The sequence below is a fragment of the Pituophis catenifer genome, unplaced genomic scaffold, assembly GCF_029215685.1.
Source record: "Pituophis catenifer annectens isolate HBS135680 unplaced genomic scaffold, rPitCat1.0.hap2 SCAF_1, whole genome shotgun sequence".
Lineage (NCBI taxonomy): Eukaryota > Metazoa > Chordata > Lepidosauria > Squamata > Colubridae > Pituophis > Pituophis catenifer.
Window position 1 is genome coordinate 91,710,577 of NW_027256881.1, and position 19,754 is coordinate 91,730,330.

Consider the following 19,754-nt stretch of genomic DNA (forward strand, 5'->3'; position numbering starts at 1 on the left):
CGGCAACAATTAACAGGCAAGAAAGAGTATACTGCCATTGATTGCTTGATTATTTCATCTTTTCAGTTTAATTGAAATGACTCGATGTGGCGTACATTTGATTAAAAACATCATCACAGGTAGTCCTTAACTTACAACCATTTATTCAGTGAATGTTTGAAGTAATGCCAATGCTGTGACATGACAGATCCTTACACTTATGGCATGGTTGTATGCATCCCAACAGTCATGTGATTGCTATTTAGGCCTAAATGCAACTGGCATGCATTTACATCGATTGCAATGTCCTGCAACAACATGATCATTTGTGACCTTCCCAGCTGGTTTATGGCAACCAAAGTCAGTAAACCAGCAGAGAAGTTTGCAAATGGCTAGCATGTGAGGACTTGCTTTATGGTCACAGACTAAAAGGCCTTGTGATGCCTAACTTAATGATTACACTACTTAATGATGAATTATCTGGCCCCACAATTAGTAGTAAGTCAAGAATTACCTGTAAATTCAAAACAAAACAAGAAAGAGCAATGCTAATTACCACTCAGGGCAACAAACAACAGTATAAAACAAATACAAAATTCAAATCCTTTAAATATTAAATTCATCAGAATTACATGACTTCCAATGAAGCTGGCATCTGTATGCAAATCCACAGTTAGTCAATTCATATGCCAGCTGTTGCATTTACTGGTGGGAGAGAAAAGAAAAAGAAGAGCAAGAACCAAACAAGAACCAAAACTGTTAAAAAAAAACCTAGTAATATATACAATCCTGCTTAGGGAGATTAATTGTTATTAATTATTAAGCCATCTGGAGGAGAAAAAGTAGGTGAGACTATAAATTAAGCAAAACAAGAGATAGGAAGAAAAGAATGTCAAGAAACGAGGTCTGCATTTTTAGTTTTAAGATGGCCTGTGAGAGGACATTGAAGTTAGACTTTTTGTATGCTTTTGGATAAGGCAAAAATCTCCAAAATCTAAAATGAACAATGATGATTCCCTATCTTTAAAATGAAACATCGATAAATTATCTCACTGGAAATAAAGGAAACTAAAAAGTTTTTCTAGATGACATTATAATACTAATACTAATATAATACTAAACTAGCATAACTTACTAGCACTGGCATCCATCAAGAGCCGTGATACTGCAATGGTTAAAATGCAGTGCTGCAGCTAATTCTGGTTACTGCAGGCTGCCTGCAGTTTAGCAGTTCGATTCTCACCAGCTCAAGGTTGACTCAGCCTTCCATCCTTCAGTAAAATGAGGACCCAGACTGTTGGAGGCAATATGCTGTAAACTGCTTAGAGAGGTTTGTAAATCACTATGAAGTGGTATATAAGTCTAAGTGCTATTGCTATTGGGGAGGAGTACAAAGAAGTCAGAATAACAAAAACAATGCAACCCCTCTTTTATGCATATCATGACATTGTAGGAACATATAAATGGGGTGAAACTTGTACTGTAGCACTTTATTTTGTCAATTTGACAAAAGCAAGAACCAGTGGATGCCCACAGTCACTAGAAAAGTGAGTGGGAAGGAACATGTCAGCCTAATTTATGGAATCATAAAATTGTAGAGTTGGAAGGATCTACAAGAACTATATAGTCCAACCTTCCGTAATGTTTGGAAAGACCAGTTAAACTATCCCTGAACCATAGCCTGGCCATCAAATAGCATCCTGCCACAATCACAAGGACTCTTGGTGACTCACAAAAAGTTGGATATATGAACATGGCAACTTTTTATGTTGGGGATCCCCAACCCCAGTCTGGCACTGGTCTGCAGCATGCCAGAAACCAGGCCATGCAAACAAGTGAAACCCCATCTGCGGGATGCAGGCAGCACACGAAACCATGCCCCTTCCTGTCTGTGGAAATACCTTTCTCCACAGAACCGGACCCGGTACCCAAAAAGGGGCCGCTGCTCTATGTTGATACCTTACATTGGCCCTACATTGCTCTGATTATTGAAAGGAAGATCTTTTCCTGTATAATCTGCCTGTCCAACCAGATCAAAGAGGTCAATTCCCTGAAGATCTTGTGCTGATGAGTTTGCCACCTCAGACGGCCTCAGAAGTTGGTGTTTTCAGTTTCCTGGAAGAGATTTGTTCAGATTCATTCCTCTCAGGTTCCAGAAAAATGCTGTTCTATTTTGCTCCATTTTGCACAGCAGGGTGTGTCAAAAATGAATGTGGTTTGGTGGGTACATGGCATTTCTATCTTTTGGTTTGCATCTTTTCTATGACTTTTAATATGTTTGGGATGATCTTAAATTGACATTGTTAGCTGCTCCGAGGTTCAGGAAAGAGCAGCATACAAGTAGCGTAGTCAGAAATGAATTAAAACAAACACACAAAATGAAAACAAAAAGACTTTCCAAGAACTAAGGTCCATGAATGGCTTTGCATGCGCAAGGCAGAATGTGCCTATGGTGTAATATAACCACACAGCTTATAGCTTGTGCTAGCTATGGAAGAAGTCATCATGTACATTACAATGACACTATGAATGTATAGTTCTGCAGTATGCAACAGTCTGTTGGGATCAAAGACCTTGCAAGTTATTCCAACATGCATATGGAAGGTAGGCTTTTTCATATAGACCTCGTCTTGATCTGAGATCTTATTATGAATCAAACTGTCAAAGAAACATATTTCAGTTCCTTTTTAACTATATTTCAAAGCTAAGAAAGATTCAAAAGAGGTATCAGTAAATTAGCTGCTTAAATTATCTGTTGTATTACTGAAAAACATGATGAATAGTAATGAGAAGTCCAAAAGGCGCAATACGACTTAGTTAGCGGGGAAAAACACTTTGATGTGGTGTGTCTTTTTACCTTTCTCAGTCTCCCTTCTTTCACTTCAAAAGTCTTATGATCCAAATTGAATTGCAGCATTTAATAGTCTGTCTGGGCACCAACCAATCCTACTTAACTTACAGCCAACAGAAATAGTTTTTCAAGGTTTAGACAGTGTGTGATTTTCTCTGATACAGGTTGTGTTTGAACACTACAGAAAAGAGGACAGAGAAGCATTGTAAAACTGCAGATAAATATGACACTGCAGACAGATATAGTGCTGAAGATGCTGTATGTTCCTAGTTCCAGTCTTTTCCTGCCTCGTCGTCCCACATTAAATTTATTTGTTGGTAACATCAATACAGAAAACTAATTATAAAATTAAACAATGGCCAAATAAACACTTCTGTCCTCCCACCGACACACAAGCAACTGGAAAAAAAAAGTTTTGGATTGTACTCAGGGGTGAAATGCTCCCAGTTCGGACTGGATTTCCCAGTAGCAATGGCGGCAGGTGGTTCAGAGAACTGGTAGCAAAAATCCCTGCCAACCCCCACGTGCCCAGTTGAGCCGCGCAATCATCAGAGGCTTTTTTTACTTTTAAAAGCATTTTTTCTACAACCTCTTCGGCCAAAAAAAATGCTTTTAAAAGTAAAAAAAAAAAGCCTCTGATGATTGCGTGGCTCAGTGGGATCGTGAGAGGCTTTTAAAAGCATTTTTTTCTGCAACCTCTTCAGCCGAAGAGGTTGTAGAAAAAAAATGCCTTTAAAAGCCTTTGACGATCCCAGCTGACTTGCCTGACCGTTAGAGGCTTCTAAAAGCATTTTTTCTGCAACGTCTTCGGCGGAAGAGGTTGTAGAAAAAAAAAATTCCTTTAAAAGCCTCTGGTGATCCCAGCTGAGTTGCCTGATCATCAGAGGCTTCTAAAAGCATTTTTTTCTGCAACCTCTTAAGGTTGTAGAAAAAATGCTTTTAAAAGTAAAAAAAAAAAAAAAAGTTGGCCACACCCACCCAGTCACATTACCAACCCCAAGTCACGCCCACAGAACCGGTAGTAACAAATTTTACATTTCACCACTGATTGTACTCCATTTGGGAAAGCAGATTACAGGTACTTTAGCCTTGCACATTTTACCTCTGTTCACAGCCAAACCTCAATTTAGGAAAATTAATATTTGTTACATTACACTAATGAGTTGCGTAGGGAAATTTAAGAGTTTCAAAATCATTTTAACAGTTTATAGTTTGTCCTGTAAATATTTCTATTTTAAATATAAAATTAATATGTGAATTATTTCAGGCATTCATTCATGAAGATACATTTTCAAAAACCCAGCAGTTTAAAATAGTTTAAACTGCAGAATATGTAGACATTTCATACAGAGAGAAAACAGGAAGGACAATGGTATTTCAAATGTCAGCTTGTATTGTAAACCCACTGCATTTTTATTTAGCTTTTTCCTTGAAACTTTTCCTTGAGAAGAACAATGCCGAGTTGGTTCAAATACTAGAGGGAATCTGGAATATGATATCCCATTCAACTGGCAGTGGCTCAAATTGAATTTCTGCAAGACTAATGAAATGAGAAATGTTGTTTCAAGCTTCATGCCATGTCAGACAATATAAAACTAAAATGCCCTTGAGTTAATCAAAACAGTCTATTCAGCGTAATTTACACAGTCAAAATAAGCTAGTGAGCAGGCTGGAAACACTGGCACTCTGAGTATTATTATTCTGACTCATAAATGCATTTAATTCTGAATTAGTAGGCAGCTGTAAGATTTATGCATTCAATCAGGAAAAGGCACCTTTCCATGTAGCCTAAGCTATGTTTCCTTTCCAATCATTTTCTTTCGTAAGAATTTTTATAATATTTACTGAGAATTACAATTATACCTGCATGATGTATTACAATAGCAGTTATTACTAATATGCTACACTATTCTATATGTTAAGTAAATCTCACGACACAGATTAGAACATTGCACTATACGCCAGAAAGTTTTCTAAAGTATCCTCTTTACTATTTTGGATAAGGACTATTGCTATCAGATAAATATCAAGTCTTCTTGCTCACTCTTATGCTTATTGGCTATTTTATCATACGACCAAGAGATTCTTCAGAAGCAGTCCATTAATAAAGATCCTGACTTTCAAATCATAGTTATTTTTTTCTTTAAGTAGTCAGCATCTCTAACAGGGGTGTGGTGGCCTAGTGGTTAAGATCCTGGGCTGCCATCAGAAGGTTGTCAGTTTGAGACCCAAGTACTGCATGATGTGGTGAGCTTCTGTTCTTGCTCCAGTTCCTGGCAACCTAACAGTTCGAAAGCGTGCAAATGCAAGTAGATAAATAGGTACCACTTCAGTGTGAAAGTATCAGTGTTCCATGTGCCTTGGCATGCAGTGATGCAGGTCACATGACCATGGTAGGCTCTTCAGACAATGCTGGCTCCATTAGCTAAGAAACAGAGATGAGCACTGCCCCCTAGAGTTGGACATGACTGAATACTTTTTTTTTTAGTCAGCATCTCTCAGGTAGTTAATTCAATTGCAACATTATCCTGAGCTGTCAATCAGCACTTACCAGGCACTCTCCTGTGATATCATCACAGGACTCTGCATGACCAAAACAAGTGCACGGCCTACAGATTCCACCAACGATAGTGCCGTTAATTCTCCTGTGTCCTGGCCAGCATGACTAGAAAAAAAAAATGAAGCATTTTAAAGAAATACAATAAAGAATGTTAAAGAAAAAAATTGCAAGGTGCCACTAACATATGCAAGCAGAAGACACTTGATAAGATAATTCATCCCCTTAATCTATAGCAATAGCACTTAGAGTTATATACTGCTTCACAGTGCTCTCCAGCCCTCTCTAAGCGGTTTACAGAGTGAGCCTATTGCCCCAAACAATCTGGGTCCACATTTTACTGACCTCAGAAGGATTCTCACTTGAGCTGGTAAGAACTGAACTGCCAAACTGCTGGCAGCTGGCAATCAGCAGAAGTAGCTGGCAGTACTGCATTCTAACCACTGTACCACCACAGACATGTGGCATTCCATTTCCACTGACCATGGTTTTCTTCCCCTTATCCTTCTCCCAAATCTGTTAAGTTTTATGTCTGAGCATGTTTTGTGATCTCATCACTCTGCTCTGCTTTGTGCTCTTCGTTTGCTTTCTTTTCAAGTACTTATTTTGATTTTCCCATTCCATCTGTTTCCATGGCAAGAAATACTGCTTGCGATCCATTTTGCTGTACCCCAAAATTTGTACCTTTGAGCAATATTGATTTCCCAAACAAAGGTAAGCAGTCTACATACTGGGCAGTGATGGCTAACCTTTTTGCCGTTGCGTGCCAAAAGTGGCGGGAGCACGGGGGGTTGCGCATGAGTGTGCCCACACCCATAATTCAATGCCCCTTGAGCCCCACCCCGTGCATGCGTGTGCGACCCCTCTGCACTCCCCCCGCTTTTGGCATGCAATGGCAAAAAGATTACCGGTGGGCCCTGTTTTTCGCCCTCCCCAGGCTCCAGAGGCTTTCTTGGAGCCTGGGGAGGGCAAAAACGGCTTCCCCCGTGAGGCCGGAAACAGCCCGTTTCTTGACTTCTGGTGGGCCCAAAGGCCCGAAAATCAGCTGGCTGGTGCACACGTGCATGCTGGAGTTGAGCTAGGACAACCCTCGCATGCCCATAGAGATGGCTCCGTGTGCCACCTGTGGCACACGTGCCATAGGTTTGCCATCATGGGCCTAGGAAATAGATGTCCTCATTTTGCTGGCAACTGTGGCTGTATTTTTAGAGGCAAAATAATCAGCTATGCAGACCACAGACTGGACTCCTGCCTTTGGAACCAAGTGTCCTGAAAACCTAGTCTAGTGCAGGTAGTCCTTAACTTACAACAGTTCATTTAGTGACTATTCAAAGTTACAACAGCACTGAAAAAAGTGACTTATGACCATTTTTCACACTTGCAACTGTTGCAGCATCCTCATGGCCACATGATCAAAATTTAGACACTTGGCAATTGAGTCACATATCTCGGAATCATGTGATTCTCCCTTTGCAACCTTTTGACAAGCAAAGTCAATGGAGAAAACAAATTCACTTAACAACCATGTTACTAATTTAAGAACCGTAGTGATTCACTTAACAAATGTAGCAAGAAAAGTCGTAACATGGGGCAAAACTCTCTTAACAAATTTCTCACTTGGCAACACAAATTTTGGGCTAAATTATGATTGTACATTGAGGATTACTTGTATATTAGTCTACATAATCTTCTGGCATGTGTGTTGTTCAGTGGATGATGTTGCCAAGCATTCAATGGTTCCACTGATGTATTGGCTTAAATTCCAGGTAAAGAAAGGGAAAATGACTGACATTCCACCTGTTATTCCTCCCAAGAAATTAGCACACTCTTTGTTCAGATGTTCTGTACAACTGTGAACTGTTTTGATCCAGAATAAAGGCTGGCGTTGCTAAAGCCAAACAAAGAAGCTTGTCTCACTGGTATGATTGTCTAGATACTGACCTGAACTGAAAAGGTTGGAGTAAGATTAAAAGAAGTCTTAGCTTGATCTTTCTGCTGAAAAGGCAAAATAAAAGCAGAGAAGTAAAGAATGGAAATAAGATAGCTTGACATACTAATATGCAGACTGAACAGTTAGAAGGCAAATTATTGAAAAAAAGGGGTAAAAGGCAAGAGAAAAGGCATTTCGTAGCTAAAACATCAGTGCAATTATTTTGGATTAAAGTTTAAAGAAAAAGAAGGCAAATTAGCAGGCAAAAAGAAAGCATAGCTCTGATTCCCCTCACTTGTAGACCTAGTAGAATAAGAATTTTCATGGAATAATTCCACACAGATATGTGTCTGGAAGAATGTTAATACCACCTGTAAAGATTGGTAAACATGTTCTATATAGTCAGCCATGCCACTGTAATTAGAATGTTAATATTTATCCAATAAACTGGGATGGGATTGTGAGAAATGTAGCTTTGTAATTGCATTTCATTCAAACATAATATGATTTGGTTATGGTTGATTAGGTTGTATGAGCAAAACCATATCGTTTATAAAATGTGATTTAGGACTTAGTGTATTTTGTAAACTCAGTCAATTTTGTTGACAATTCAATAAATCATGGTTAAATGGTTTTATTGCATGTAGGAGTACCTGATACACAAAATATCAGCACCCTATACAGGCATTCAATGTCCTTACAAAAGGGCTAAAAGTTAGGAAGGCAGTGAACTTTCATGAATGTTATCCTATAAGTAGCCGTTGACTTACAACAGTTTGTTTAGTGACCGTTCGAAGTTAAAACAGCACTGAAAAAGTGACATGACTGTTTTTCATACTTATGACTGTTGTAGTATATCCCCATGGTCATGTGATCAAAATTCAGAAACCCGGCAACTGACTTGTATTTATGATGGTTGTTGTGTCTAAGGGTCATGTGATCCCTTTTTGCGACTTTCTGACAGGCAAAGTCAATGGGGAAACCAGATTCACTTAACAACCATGTCACTAACTTAACCACTGCAGTGATTTATTTAAGAGCTGTGACAACCAAGGTTGTAAAATGGAGCAAAACTCATTTAACAAATGTCTCGCTTAGCAACAGAAATCTCTGCCTCGGTTATGGGACATAAGTCGAGGACTACCTGTATATGGCAAAGAGGTAAAAGTTCTGAATGGTCAGGCCTGGAAGCTATCTTTTGCATTGGATCTTCAGGCCTGCCACATTTAGTGCTGTGGGAAACTGGGAGGAGGGATTGTATGGAGCTGGGGAGATATATAGCCATAATAACATTCCTTTCTCTGGGAGTCAAGGACATCCTGCCCTGCACCTGGAGGGGTGTGACTGGAAGGCAACTCCAGTTGGGACGGTGCATTAATTGGGCCATGTGATGGAAACTTTCAGTTTCAAGTTTCCCCAAATGTGCCAATATGACATCTCTAATAAAATGGAACTTTGAGGAACTTTGAGTCTCAGAGCCTTCTTTCATTGGTGGTGTTACATGGAACCCTGACACTGAAGTTAGGTTCATTTGAACATAAGTAGAAACTGGTCTAGAACTTCCTATTCAACACAAGAAAGCCTAGAGCTGAACAGCTAGGATAGAATCAAATACACTGTATTTGTTCCTTCCACACTCTTAGTCCGCATATGAGGACGTCAGATGACTGCTCAGTATTCCAGTGCATTTTTTCTCAACCTTAGCAACGTTAAGGTGTGTGGACTTCAATTCCCAGAATTCACCAGCAAGCAGCTTGCTGGTTGGGGAATTCTGGGATTTGAAGTCCACACACCTTAAAAGCGCTGATCTTAAGAAACACTGGTCTAGTGTATGTGTGATATTGCATTTAAAAGGAGGATTTCCCCCCCTATCAATGGTGATTCAATATCTTATATTATATCTACTGCGTGGCCATCTCTCAGGCATATTTCAAGTATGAGTTATCAGACAAACCCTTGACTTTTACTTGCGCTTCAGAATAAGATGCCAGACAGCAATTCTGACTATCATATTTTGACTCTTTTTTAATGGGTTTGAACATGCAGACACAACTGCTTGTAGCTAGTATCTTGCTGTTTTTGCATCTTTCTGTGTGTAGGTAGGGAGAGAATTCAGGAGACTAAACATGTACAGATTCTCCAAGGGGTTGAAATTGTTCACACAATGTTGCAGAATGATGTCAGAAATTTTCTTATAATCTTTTAATTTCTGTTTTAAATTCTTCACCTCCTCATCTGAAGATTTCCAGTGAATAGTTTAACAGAAAATAAAACTTACACATGAGAAAAATATAATAATAATGCCATCCAGAGAAAAAAAACAATCAGGGGCTTTTTTGTTTTATAACTGAAGTTTGCAAGGACACTTGAAATTGTTTCGCTTGAAATTGTATAAATATTTCTCTCAGCAGAAAGGAGTCTATAAACAATCTGATTGGTTTGCTTTTATTCAGATAAATATTTGAGGAACTGCCATACCAGCAGGAAAGAAAAGGAATAAAAGTACTTTATAAAATGTAACATGATATTGCTTTCCTTTCTATAAATGTCTATTCCAAGATAGGAATCCCTATGTGAAGGGTCTCTGATGGTGGGCCCTCCGTGATGTAGACTTTACTCCAAATCTTATGGACTTGTACATAAGAAAAAAAGGACTTGCAGACTGAAAAACCTATTTCAAAAGCAACTCACAAGCCATACTACTGTATTGAAAACTGATTTAATAGCCATTCTTAAGAAAATCTGGGGAACGGAAGAATCTTAGGTTAGGAAAAAGAGCAGCCAAGGTTGCATCCATTACTTGCTCCTCATTTCCATAGGTCCCATACAACATGTGATATGTAAGAGTGGCTTACATATTACTGAAGGTTAGGACTATCTCTGTTAAGCTGAGTAAGATACCTGGCTCAGGCAATTACTTTTATGTCATAAAATGCAGTAAATAGATATTTCACTAGCTATGTGTTGAACTGCTTGTGATAGTTTTTGCCAAGTCAATATGACAACACGGGTTCTTATATATTTGATTTAAGGGAGGAGGGCAGCTCCTGGACTATTCTTGGCAATCAAATATCTGCTTGAGTCAGTTCTGTAAACTTGACAGACTAATAGGTGGTAATGTACATAGTTATAGCAATAGTGTCTTGGCAAGCCGCCCTTCTCTTACGAGTTTTATAATAGCCAATTCAAATGGGATGCATCTTAAAAGACTTGATATGGCAAGAAACTGGGCCTCAAGGAAGAATCTATATATAGGTAGCCCTCAACTTATAGCCATCATTTAGCAACTTGTACTTATGACCATTGCAGCATCACAGGTGCTTGGCAACCAGCATCACAGGTACTTGGCAATGTGAAATTTTGGGGTTACATGATTGCAATTGCGACTTTCCTAACAGTTAAAGTCAATGGGTGAAGCTGAATTCACTTGACCATATCGTATCGTCACCGCTACTGGCTCGGCTGAACTGGGTCGAACCGGGAGGAACCCACCACTGATTCAGAGGTCCAGTCCCAGAGAAGAAATGGTGGGTGCCCCTTCCACATCTGTTTATTGTCCTGTAAAACTAGGTTTTTCTTCTGTATCCCTTGGGAAATATTTAGTTTCAAGACACTATAGATATATTTAAAATGGTATCTTCGTTAACAGGGTTGTTTAATCAGGGGCAATAGGAATTATGAAGAACTTGATTTAATGGTGCAATGTTCTCAGGGAAAGTATTTTGGTTATTTCATCCCTTAAATCATAATTCAAAATTTGCTTTGGAGACAGCCAATAGTTGTTTTGGGTTTTTTAAACTGAGGATAAAAGGCAAACATTATTTTATGTTGCAATATTTCATGTTTTCATATTCTGATGCCTGCTTTTCTTTTTAATGCTGCTACTCAATTTCGTATGAAAGTCCTATGCAGAAAAAGTAAATAAATAAATAAACAACCATCACCCACATTAGCTGCATTTGCTCAACTGATATTTCTGATCAAACAAGTTTTTTGAATCTCTATAAAACCGTTCAAAATCTATCATCAGCCTTTTATAGGTTGCCTTTGGTGTTTGTTTTTTTTAACATTAGTATTTATAATAAGAGAAAGAAATGAATATATCAGCTATCAGAATCAAGACTCCATGACCTAAATAACATATATAAAATCATGGTGCTTTAAAAGAAGAGAGCTGACAAGTAAATGCCTAGAGTGCTTGTATAAATGGCACGTTGTTTATAGTATTGTGAAACAGAACATCTTTGTGCTTTTAAAATGCTTCCTTAGAGACCTAGTTTTCAAAATTTTGCATTTAAAAGCTCCACCAGCAATGCCTTGACATGTTAATTAAGCATACATGCATTCATTCCAAACATAGGCTAGATAATATTTGATTGAAAATATTCAGATTTTACATATATAACCTTCAACAAGACTGCATCTTTTAAACTGATGGATCAATCACTCCAGGGGGAAAGTGTGTGTGTTGTGTGTTTGTGTGTGTGTGTGTGTGTTTGTGAGAGTGTGTGTGGGGGAGGGAGAGGGGGAGGAGACAATCACACCATCTGTATGAAAAGCGCTATGTATCATCTCAAGCATGAATGTGTTACTTTGCTTTGAAATACTAAAACATATCACATATTTTGCTTTTGAGTATTCTGAGTTTTTAAATATAATGACAAATAAAATGATTAAGCCCAGTTTCATGGCTGCATGTTATGAACATTATATAAAATACCACACAATTCCACATGCATCAGTTCAGAAGACACCCACAGGTGTTCCCAGGCATAAGATCAGTGGTGGGATTCAGCCAGTTCTCACCACTTCGGGAGAACCGGTTGTTAACTTTCTGAGCAGTTTGGCAAACTGGTTGTTGGAAGAAATCATTAGGGCAGAGAACCGGTTGTTAAATTACTTGAATCCCACCACTGCATAAGATTGTTACTCTGTGAATGAAAATATGAGTTCAGATACTTTTGAGTTAACATATAAGACATAACTACGATTATTTGTAAAGTTATTTACAAATAACTAAGGGACTACAGAAAGATTTCTGTTTTTAACTGAGCTAAAAATATCCAATTGTATCCATACATACATACATACATACATACATACATACATACATACATATATATATTCTTACTTACTATATATACATATATATATATACATATACATACACACACACACACACACACACACACACACACACACACACACACACACATATATATATATATATATAGGCAATTCTGATTTTTAGAAATACAGTGTTAAATGAAATATTCCAAAGATTGAACACGATTTATGCTATGCAACCTATAATTAAGCACACCCAACTAGATTTGGATGCTGTGGTAAATCAAAGTTAATTAAAACCAACAAGAACACTTTCCAAACCTCTTCATTACAGTTCTGTGGAGGAAAGAAAAGGTGGAATATGATGACTCATAGAAAACAATGCCAGTTTAACAGTGTATGGTACTTCTAAACAACATGAACTGATGTCAAAAAGATTTGCGTTTTTAGAATGATTAGGAAGGAGGGGGCGGCATTAGTCTCCCTAAACTTTGGTGCCTGCTTGTCATTCACCTAAAATCAGAGAGGTTCTGCTTGTTTCTATTGTTATCATCCATAGCCTATTCTGATATTCAGATCCTAGATATGCATATAATCATATTTGTGGTCTACTTAAAAGAGATTGCTTTTTCAATCAAACCCCCCCCCCCATTATTTATGACATAGAAATCCTTCAGCTGTTTTGTATTAAGATACTTACTTCACAGGAGGAACCCAAATATCCTGTAGGACACTGGCAAATTTCAACAGCAGATGCATCTTTTTGTCCAGTCAATAAGTCGTTAGCAGATTCCAGGCTGACACCACTCAACCTAATATATAAGGATAAAGCAGAGGAAATGCTAATGATCTAGAAAGGTAACATTGTATTTGTAATATTTGCTATGCTAGACTGGGTGGGAGTGAGGAAGATAGATAATGTATTTTAGTTAAAAGTAAAATGGGTTATCCAAAAATTGACTGTCTCTTTTGACTTGGTAGTAGTCATGTTTAGACTACAAGTAGTCCTTGGCTTACAACAGTTTGCTTAGTGACCTTTCAAAGTTACAACGGCACTGAAAAAAGTGACTTATGACCATTTTTCACACTTACAACCGTTACAGCTTCCCCATGGTCACGTGATTTACATTTGGATGTTTGACAACTGACTCACATTTATGACCATTGCAGTGTCCCAGGATCATGTTTTGCAATCTTCTGACAAGCAAAGTTAATGGGGAAACCCGATTCGCTTAACAACCATGTTACTAGTTTAGCAACTGTCGTGATTCATGTAAGAAATGCGGCAAGAAAAATTGTAAAATGGGGCAAAACTCACTTAACAAATTTCTTGCTTAACAACATAAATTTTGGGCTCAATTTTGGTTGTAAATTGAGGACTACCTGTATAGCATAGCAAATCCACATTAGAACATTGTCGCACAAATATTATTAGCCATAGGAAGACTGCTTAGTTTGTAAATTGCATGTTTTACTTATGCTGCAGGCAGACCAAGAATTAGGCTGACTGAGAAACTGTCAAACATATCTTCTTATCCTACTGAAAAGTAATGAAATATTAAATTAGATTTATAAATTTGATATTACTTCGAAATACGTTTTACTTTGGAAAATGATGTTATAGAAAAAATACTTATTCTAAAGTGAACTGCTTTTCTTAACTAAGATTCTATAGACTAATCAATATAAGGAGGGAGATAAAAAAAGTTTTTCTCTGTATTATACAAGACATTTTTCATAGTCTTGTCCCAATACAGTAATAAAGATTTGATAAGCACTGTATGCTGTATCATGAACATATGAAGAAGTTAGTCTGTAGACTAGAGGAAATCTAACTATGTGGTTGCTAAGAGTCAACAATGACTTCATGGTGCACAATCAATCAATTGCTAGGTGAACCTAGGAGGCTAGAAGTGGGATGAGGATTTTAAAAATGTGGATTTTTAACTGTGGATTTTAATGCTGTTATGCCCCCAGAATCATTGTATGTGAGTTGAGCAGCTAAATAAATTTGTTCAATAAATAAACTTATGCAACTCCAGAACCCCACAAAAAAGTTGTCCACTTGGAGTTTGCGAAAAAACAAACAAACACCTGAAAGACTCTCAGACTGTCAGGAACAAGCTCTAAGCTGACTTTCATGTGTTTTGCACTGAGGAGAGACTTCCATCTAGCCACTCTGCCATAAAGCGTAGATCAGTAGAGGGCTGCAGTGATGGTTGTCCTTCTGGAACTCTGTCCCATCTCCACACAGGATCTTTAGAGCTCAGTCAGAGTGACCATCAGGCTCTTGGTTACTTCTCTTACTAAGGCCTTTCTCCCCTGATTGCTTAATTTGATTAGTCGACCAGCTCTTGGAAGAGTTCTGGTTGTTCCAAATGTCTTCCATTTGAGAATTATGGAGGCCACTGTGCTCCTAGGAACCTTCAGTGCAGCAGAAATTTTATTGTAGCCTTCCCCAGATCCGTGCCTTGCAATAATCCTGTTTGTACTTCATTGAATCAGGAATATTAGCCACAATCTAATGAAAATCTGAGCATATTTCATCACGTTCAAATCACTAATCTTTAACCAGAAGAAATTAAGCATTAAGAAAACAATCCTAGATATGTTTATTTGGGGGTAAATTGGGCTCAGGTAGGATTTGTGTTTAGGAGTTTTAATAAGAAAGAACTAAATAAAATTTCTAGGGCTATTTACACTGAACTAATTTAGGTGGACATCTAAGAAAGCTAAGAAATATTGGGACCAGATCTGTACTTTAATTCAGAGAAATCTTATAATAAATGTACAGTCAAAAGAGGTTTTTCTTCTAGATTTGATGGATATAAAGATTGAAAAAAATATGGGACTTTACTTTCATACATGATAACAGCAGCAACACTTTCATATCACAGAGATGGAAGAATTCATAAAATCCCACAACAGAAGAATAGATGGTGCAGTTAATGGAGTGAGCAGAAATGAAGAAATTGACTGCTTTGATTTTATTTTATTTTTTTAAAAAAGGGAGTTTATTTGGCTTTCTTTCTACTTGGGAAATACTTTCGAACTTTTTGCTTGAAACTGAAAGAAATGAAATTTTAACTTTGGAATTTGATGATTAGAAGGTTTTTTTTATTACTATAACAGTACTGTGTTATGGTTAATCTTAGAGCAAAAACTTGTATCATTTTATACTATCTGTACCAAAGAAAATCGGAAGTTATTCTTTTCTTTATTCTTTTTTTTTTAAAATTCTCTTTTTTCCTGCACCTTCAATTTTGCTTTATCCTTGACCCCCCCTTTTTTTGTTTTAAATTTTTTTTCTATTTCAAAATAACAGAATAACAGAGTTGGAAGGGACTTTGGAGGTCTCTTAATCCAACCCTTGTTCAAACAGGAAATTCTATACTATTTCAGAAAAATGGTTGACCAATTTCTTCTTAAAAATTTCCAGGATTGTTCCTTGGATCTTGCCTTGTTCTAAAACTTAATGTTTTGAAAAAAAAAAATAGACTTATTTTTATAGATAAGTTTTCCTTTGACTATCCTATCAAAATCAGAATTAGGTAATATATCAAATATTTATCCATAAAGGGTTTATAGAAAAATAATAAACTAATTTATCTAAATTGATACAACCCCATAAAAATGCAGTTGATTTACTATTACTGCAATACATTTGTTAATTCTAATGTTACTATCCAAGCCTGAACATAAAATTTCTTTGCATCTTAACCAGTGCCTCTGGGAGCATTGCTAAGTAGTTAATTTTTGTGATTCTTTACATAGTCCCATGCTACCAGTGGAAAATGTTTTAATCTGACCCTAATTTTCTAACTACCATTAGCAAGAGACTCCTCAGGGTGAAGTATCATTCTACATGCTAAGGAAGCTGGGAGAAAGTCAATTAGCCACATTTTTATTTTAAAAAGTATAACCTAATTAAACATTTGGATGCATGCAAGGGCCCTATGCGATGTGAGTTTATTTATTTATTAAATAGTTGTATATGGCCACCCAATTCACACATGGTGGGATATAGCAATAGCACTTAGACTTATATACTGCTTTACAGCACTCTCTAAGCGGTTTACAGAGTCAGCATATTGCCCTCAACAATCTGGGTCCTCATTTTACCGACCTTGGAAGGATGGAAGGCTGAGTCAACCTGGAGCCTGGTTGGCTCCAGGTTGACTCAGGTTGGAGAACTGACTCCAGGTTGGAGAACTGCCAAATTGCAGGCAGCTGGCAGACAGCAGAAGTAGCCTGCAATACTGCACTCTTAACCACTGTGCCTCCGCGGCTCATCTACAAACTGGTTTCAAAACTTCAGGCTCCAAAATCTTGAGGGATGGGGGATGGGAGGTTAGTTGTCCATATGTCCTACAGGCCACTGAGAAATAAACTTATCTGAAAAGTTATTATATTGCACAGTATTTCTGACTCCCTATTTCTTGGGGAGTATTTAGATATAAATATGGAAGAAAGCAACATTTTTGACAAAAAGTCCATTAGATGTCTAGTTTTATATACTTTACTATATATGGAATTTTGTAAAGCTAGAGTCAATGAACATTCACCTGAATTTTTTTTTTTGAGAAATACAGTGTAGAAGGAGTACATACATTTTTAAAAGCATTTATATCTTCTCTTCACTTTTCATACTACCAAAAGCACTTTTCCAATAACAGAGATAGTCTAACATGTACTACACATTCCAGAAATCCATTATTCATATTTAAGATGTTGTCCTTGTACTATATTCCCATTGTTAAATTTTCTTTTAAAATGAGGCAGAAGAAATAATTTTTAAACGTACACTACAATTTGTTAAGGCCAAATTAATATCTACACATAAAGAACTTAATATTTACACATAACAAAATTTACTGGTATTTTTACTAACCTATTTACCTACAGATTGTCTTTTCCTAGTGCTATGTAATATAATTTGGAGCAATGAGAAACAGTTACACACAGAACATTTCACTCAGAATTATTCCACATTTGTATTCACTGAATGGTCCCAATTTTCATTAGGTTCTGCTATTTGGTAAATGGTATTTTAATGTGTTTAACAGTTTTTATTCATTGAAAAAAGCTGCAGTGCAATTTTTCCCCACTTCAGTGTAGTAATTTCTATTCCTCTGTGTCGTTCAGCAGACATTAAAGTACAAAATGTTGGCAGTAATGGGATACCGGATCTTGGAGATACTTGAGAAATTCAAGTATCTAGACCAAATATTTAATATGATTGCTAGCGTGGCAGACACTGTTGACTTCTAAATGCAAACGAGATTAAACAAGATGCAGCTTTTGAAGCAATAGCAGTGCAGTTTACGGTCTGCTATTACATTAATTGTTGTATCCTGAGATTAAAAAGAAAGGAAGGAAATCACCAGCACCATATGATACTATTGGAAAGCTTCTAGGTCACATTGTCTACATTTCACGCAACATTATTCCCTAGTTGAATTCACTGAGTGGTTTCAATTCCCCTTAAGTACTGAAATCTAAACACAGGCTGCAAAGCTACTATTGACCTTTTAAACTTTGGAAAGGACTTTTTTCAGCCTAAAATAAAAGTGGTAGGAACTTCTCACTGCCTAATTGTCTCTGAGAGGTCCAGGCTAGAGAAAGTGTGACTTGGTCATAACAGTAAAGCATTTTCTCTTTAAAAATGTATTGCCTTTTGAATAAGTCCAACAATTGTTTAAGAGCTGTGGTGGCACAGTGGTTAGAATGCAGTATTGCAGGCTAATTCTGCCGACTGCCAGCAGTGTGATTCTCACTGGCTCAAGGTTGACTCAGCCTTCCATCCTTCAAATGTCGGTATAATGAGAATCCAGATTGTTGGAAGCAATAGGCTGATTCTGAAAACTGCTTAGAGAAGACTGTAAAGCCCTATGAAGCAGTATATAAGTCTAAGTGCTATTGCTAAATGCTAATTATGAATATATATTTCAATGCATTTTAATATGCTTGGTGGGCATGGCTTGGTGGTCATGTGACCGGGAAAACCAACTATCACACTTTACACAAAAATAACACAAAAGCTACACAACTGACTCACACACAATGTAAAAGCAGCTGGACTTCACAGCTGTTCCTGCAACAAGCAGGAACCTCACAGAATCACAGAGAGCTCAAAAACAAACTATCACACTTTACACAAAAATACTGGTTCGGGCAACAGGTAGTAAAAAAGTGCTTTAAAAAGTAAAAAAAAAAAGTTCCCACGATCACGCGGCACAGGTGATTGTCACAGGTGATTGTTGGAACCTTTTAAAAACTTTTTTAAAGCATTTTTTTACTACCTATTGTCGGAACTGGTAGTAAAAAAATGCTTTAAAAAAGTTTTTAAAAGTTCCGAGGATAGTTGTGCCGTGCGATCATGGGAACTTTTTTTTTTACTTTTTAAAGCATTTTTTTACTACTGGTTCCAGCAAACCAGCAGCATTTTCACTACCGGTTCAGGCGAACCGCCCCAAACCGGTAGCATTTCACCCCTGCCTTTGGAGCTCCAAATGACAGAGCTGTGATCATCTGATGCACGTTGATAAAGTAGCAAAGACATGCAGGTAGTCCTTCACTTATAACCATTCATTTAGTGACTGTTCAAAATTACAACAGCTTATGACTGACCCTCACATTTTATGACTGTCATAGTATCCCCATGGTCATGTGAACATAATCTGGACGCTTGGCAACTGGCATGCACTTACGATCATTGCAGTGTCCTGGGATCATGTGATTCCCATTTGTGAACTTCCCAGATTCCAACAAACAAAGTCAATGGGAGAAGTCAAATTCACTTAATGATCATGTGATTCACTTAACAACTGCGGTGATTTGCTTAACAACCATGACATGAAAGATTGTAAAATCAGGCATGATGACCTTAACAATTGCCTTGCTTAGCGATAGAAATTCTGGCCCCAATTAGGGCTATAAGTCGAGGTATATCTGTATGAAGGAACGTTGGCTGATCTCCCACATTGGGATGGGAGCTTCCTCCATCGTTTATATTCATCATCTTTGTTTTTATTACGCCCTATGCTAAAGTTTCAGAATAAGAAAAAAAATGAACATATAAATGGGTGTATATCAGGGTAATGTATATAAATGGTGTTCCCATCGCCAACTCTCTATTGAACATCCTGTTTGTGCAGGGATCTACCAATGCACGGGTCTCATAATGTGTCTTGTAGAAAAATTATGGTTTTAATGGCAAAGATCTAGATACAATTTTTTTCAAACTTCCTAGGCCAAAAATAATAATACAAGAATACCTTGCTTCACATGCACATAATATGATGAGCACAAACACTTCCGGGGGAGGGGGGAAGGGGAGGTCTCTGAATCGAATGACAAGCTTTCCCTTT

The 19,754-nt window shown here is 37.4% G+C and overlaps 1 protein-coding gene across 1 annotated transcript in view; it reads right to left on the reverse strand.

Moving 5' to 3' along the window:
- The window catches only part of LAMA2 (laminin subunit alpha 2), a 350,257-nt gene that overhangs the window by 202,394 nt on the left and 128,109 nt on the right, over positions 1-19,754 (reverse strand). The window contains exons 15-17 of the mRNA XM_070931786.1: positions 13,085-13,196; positions 7,329-7,382; positions 5,382-5,495 (exon numbers count right to left, since the gene is read on the reverse strand). Coding sequence (XP_070787887.1) covers positions 5,382-5,495; positions 7,329-7,382; positions 13,085-13,196 — 280 coding nt within the window. The remainder of the gene's footprint in view (positions 1-5,381; positions 5,496-7,328; positions 7,383-13,084; positions 13,197-19,754) is intronic.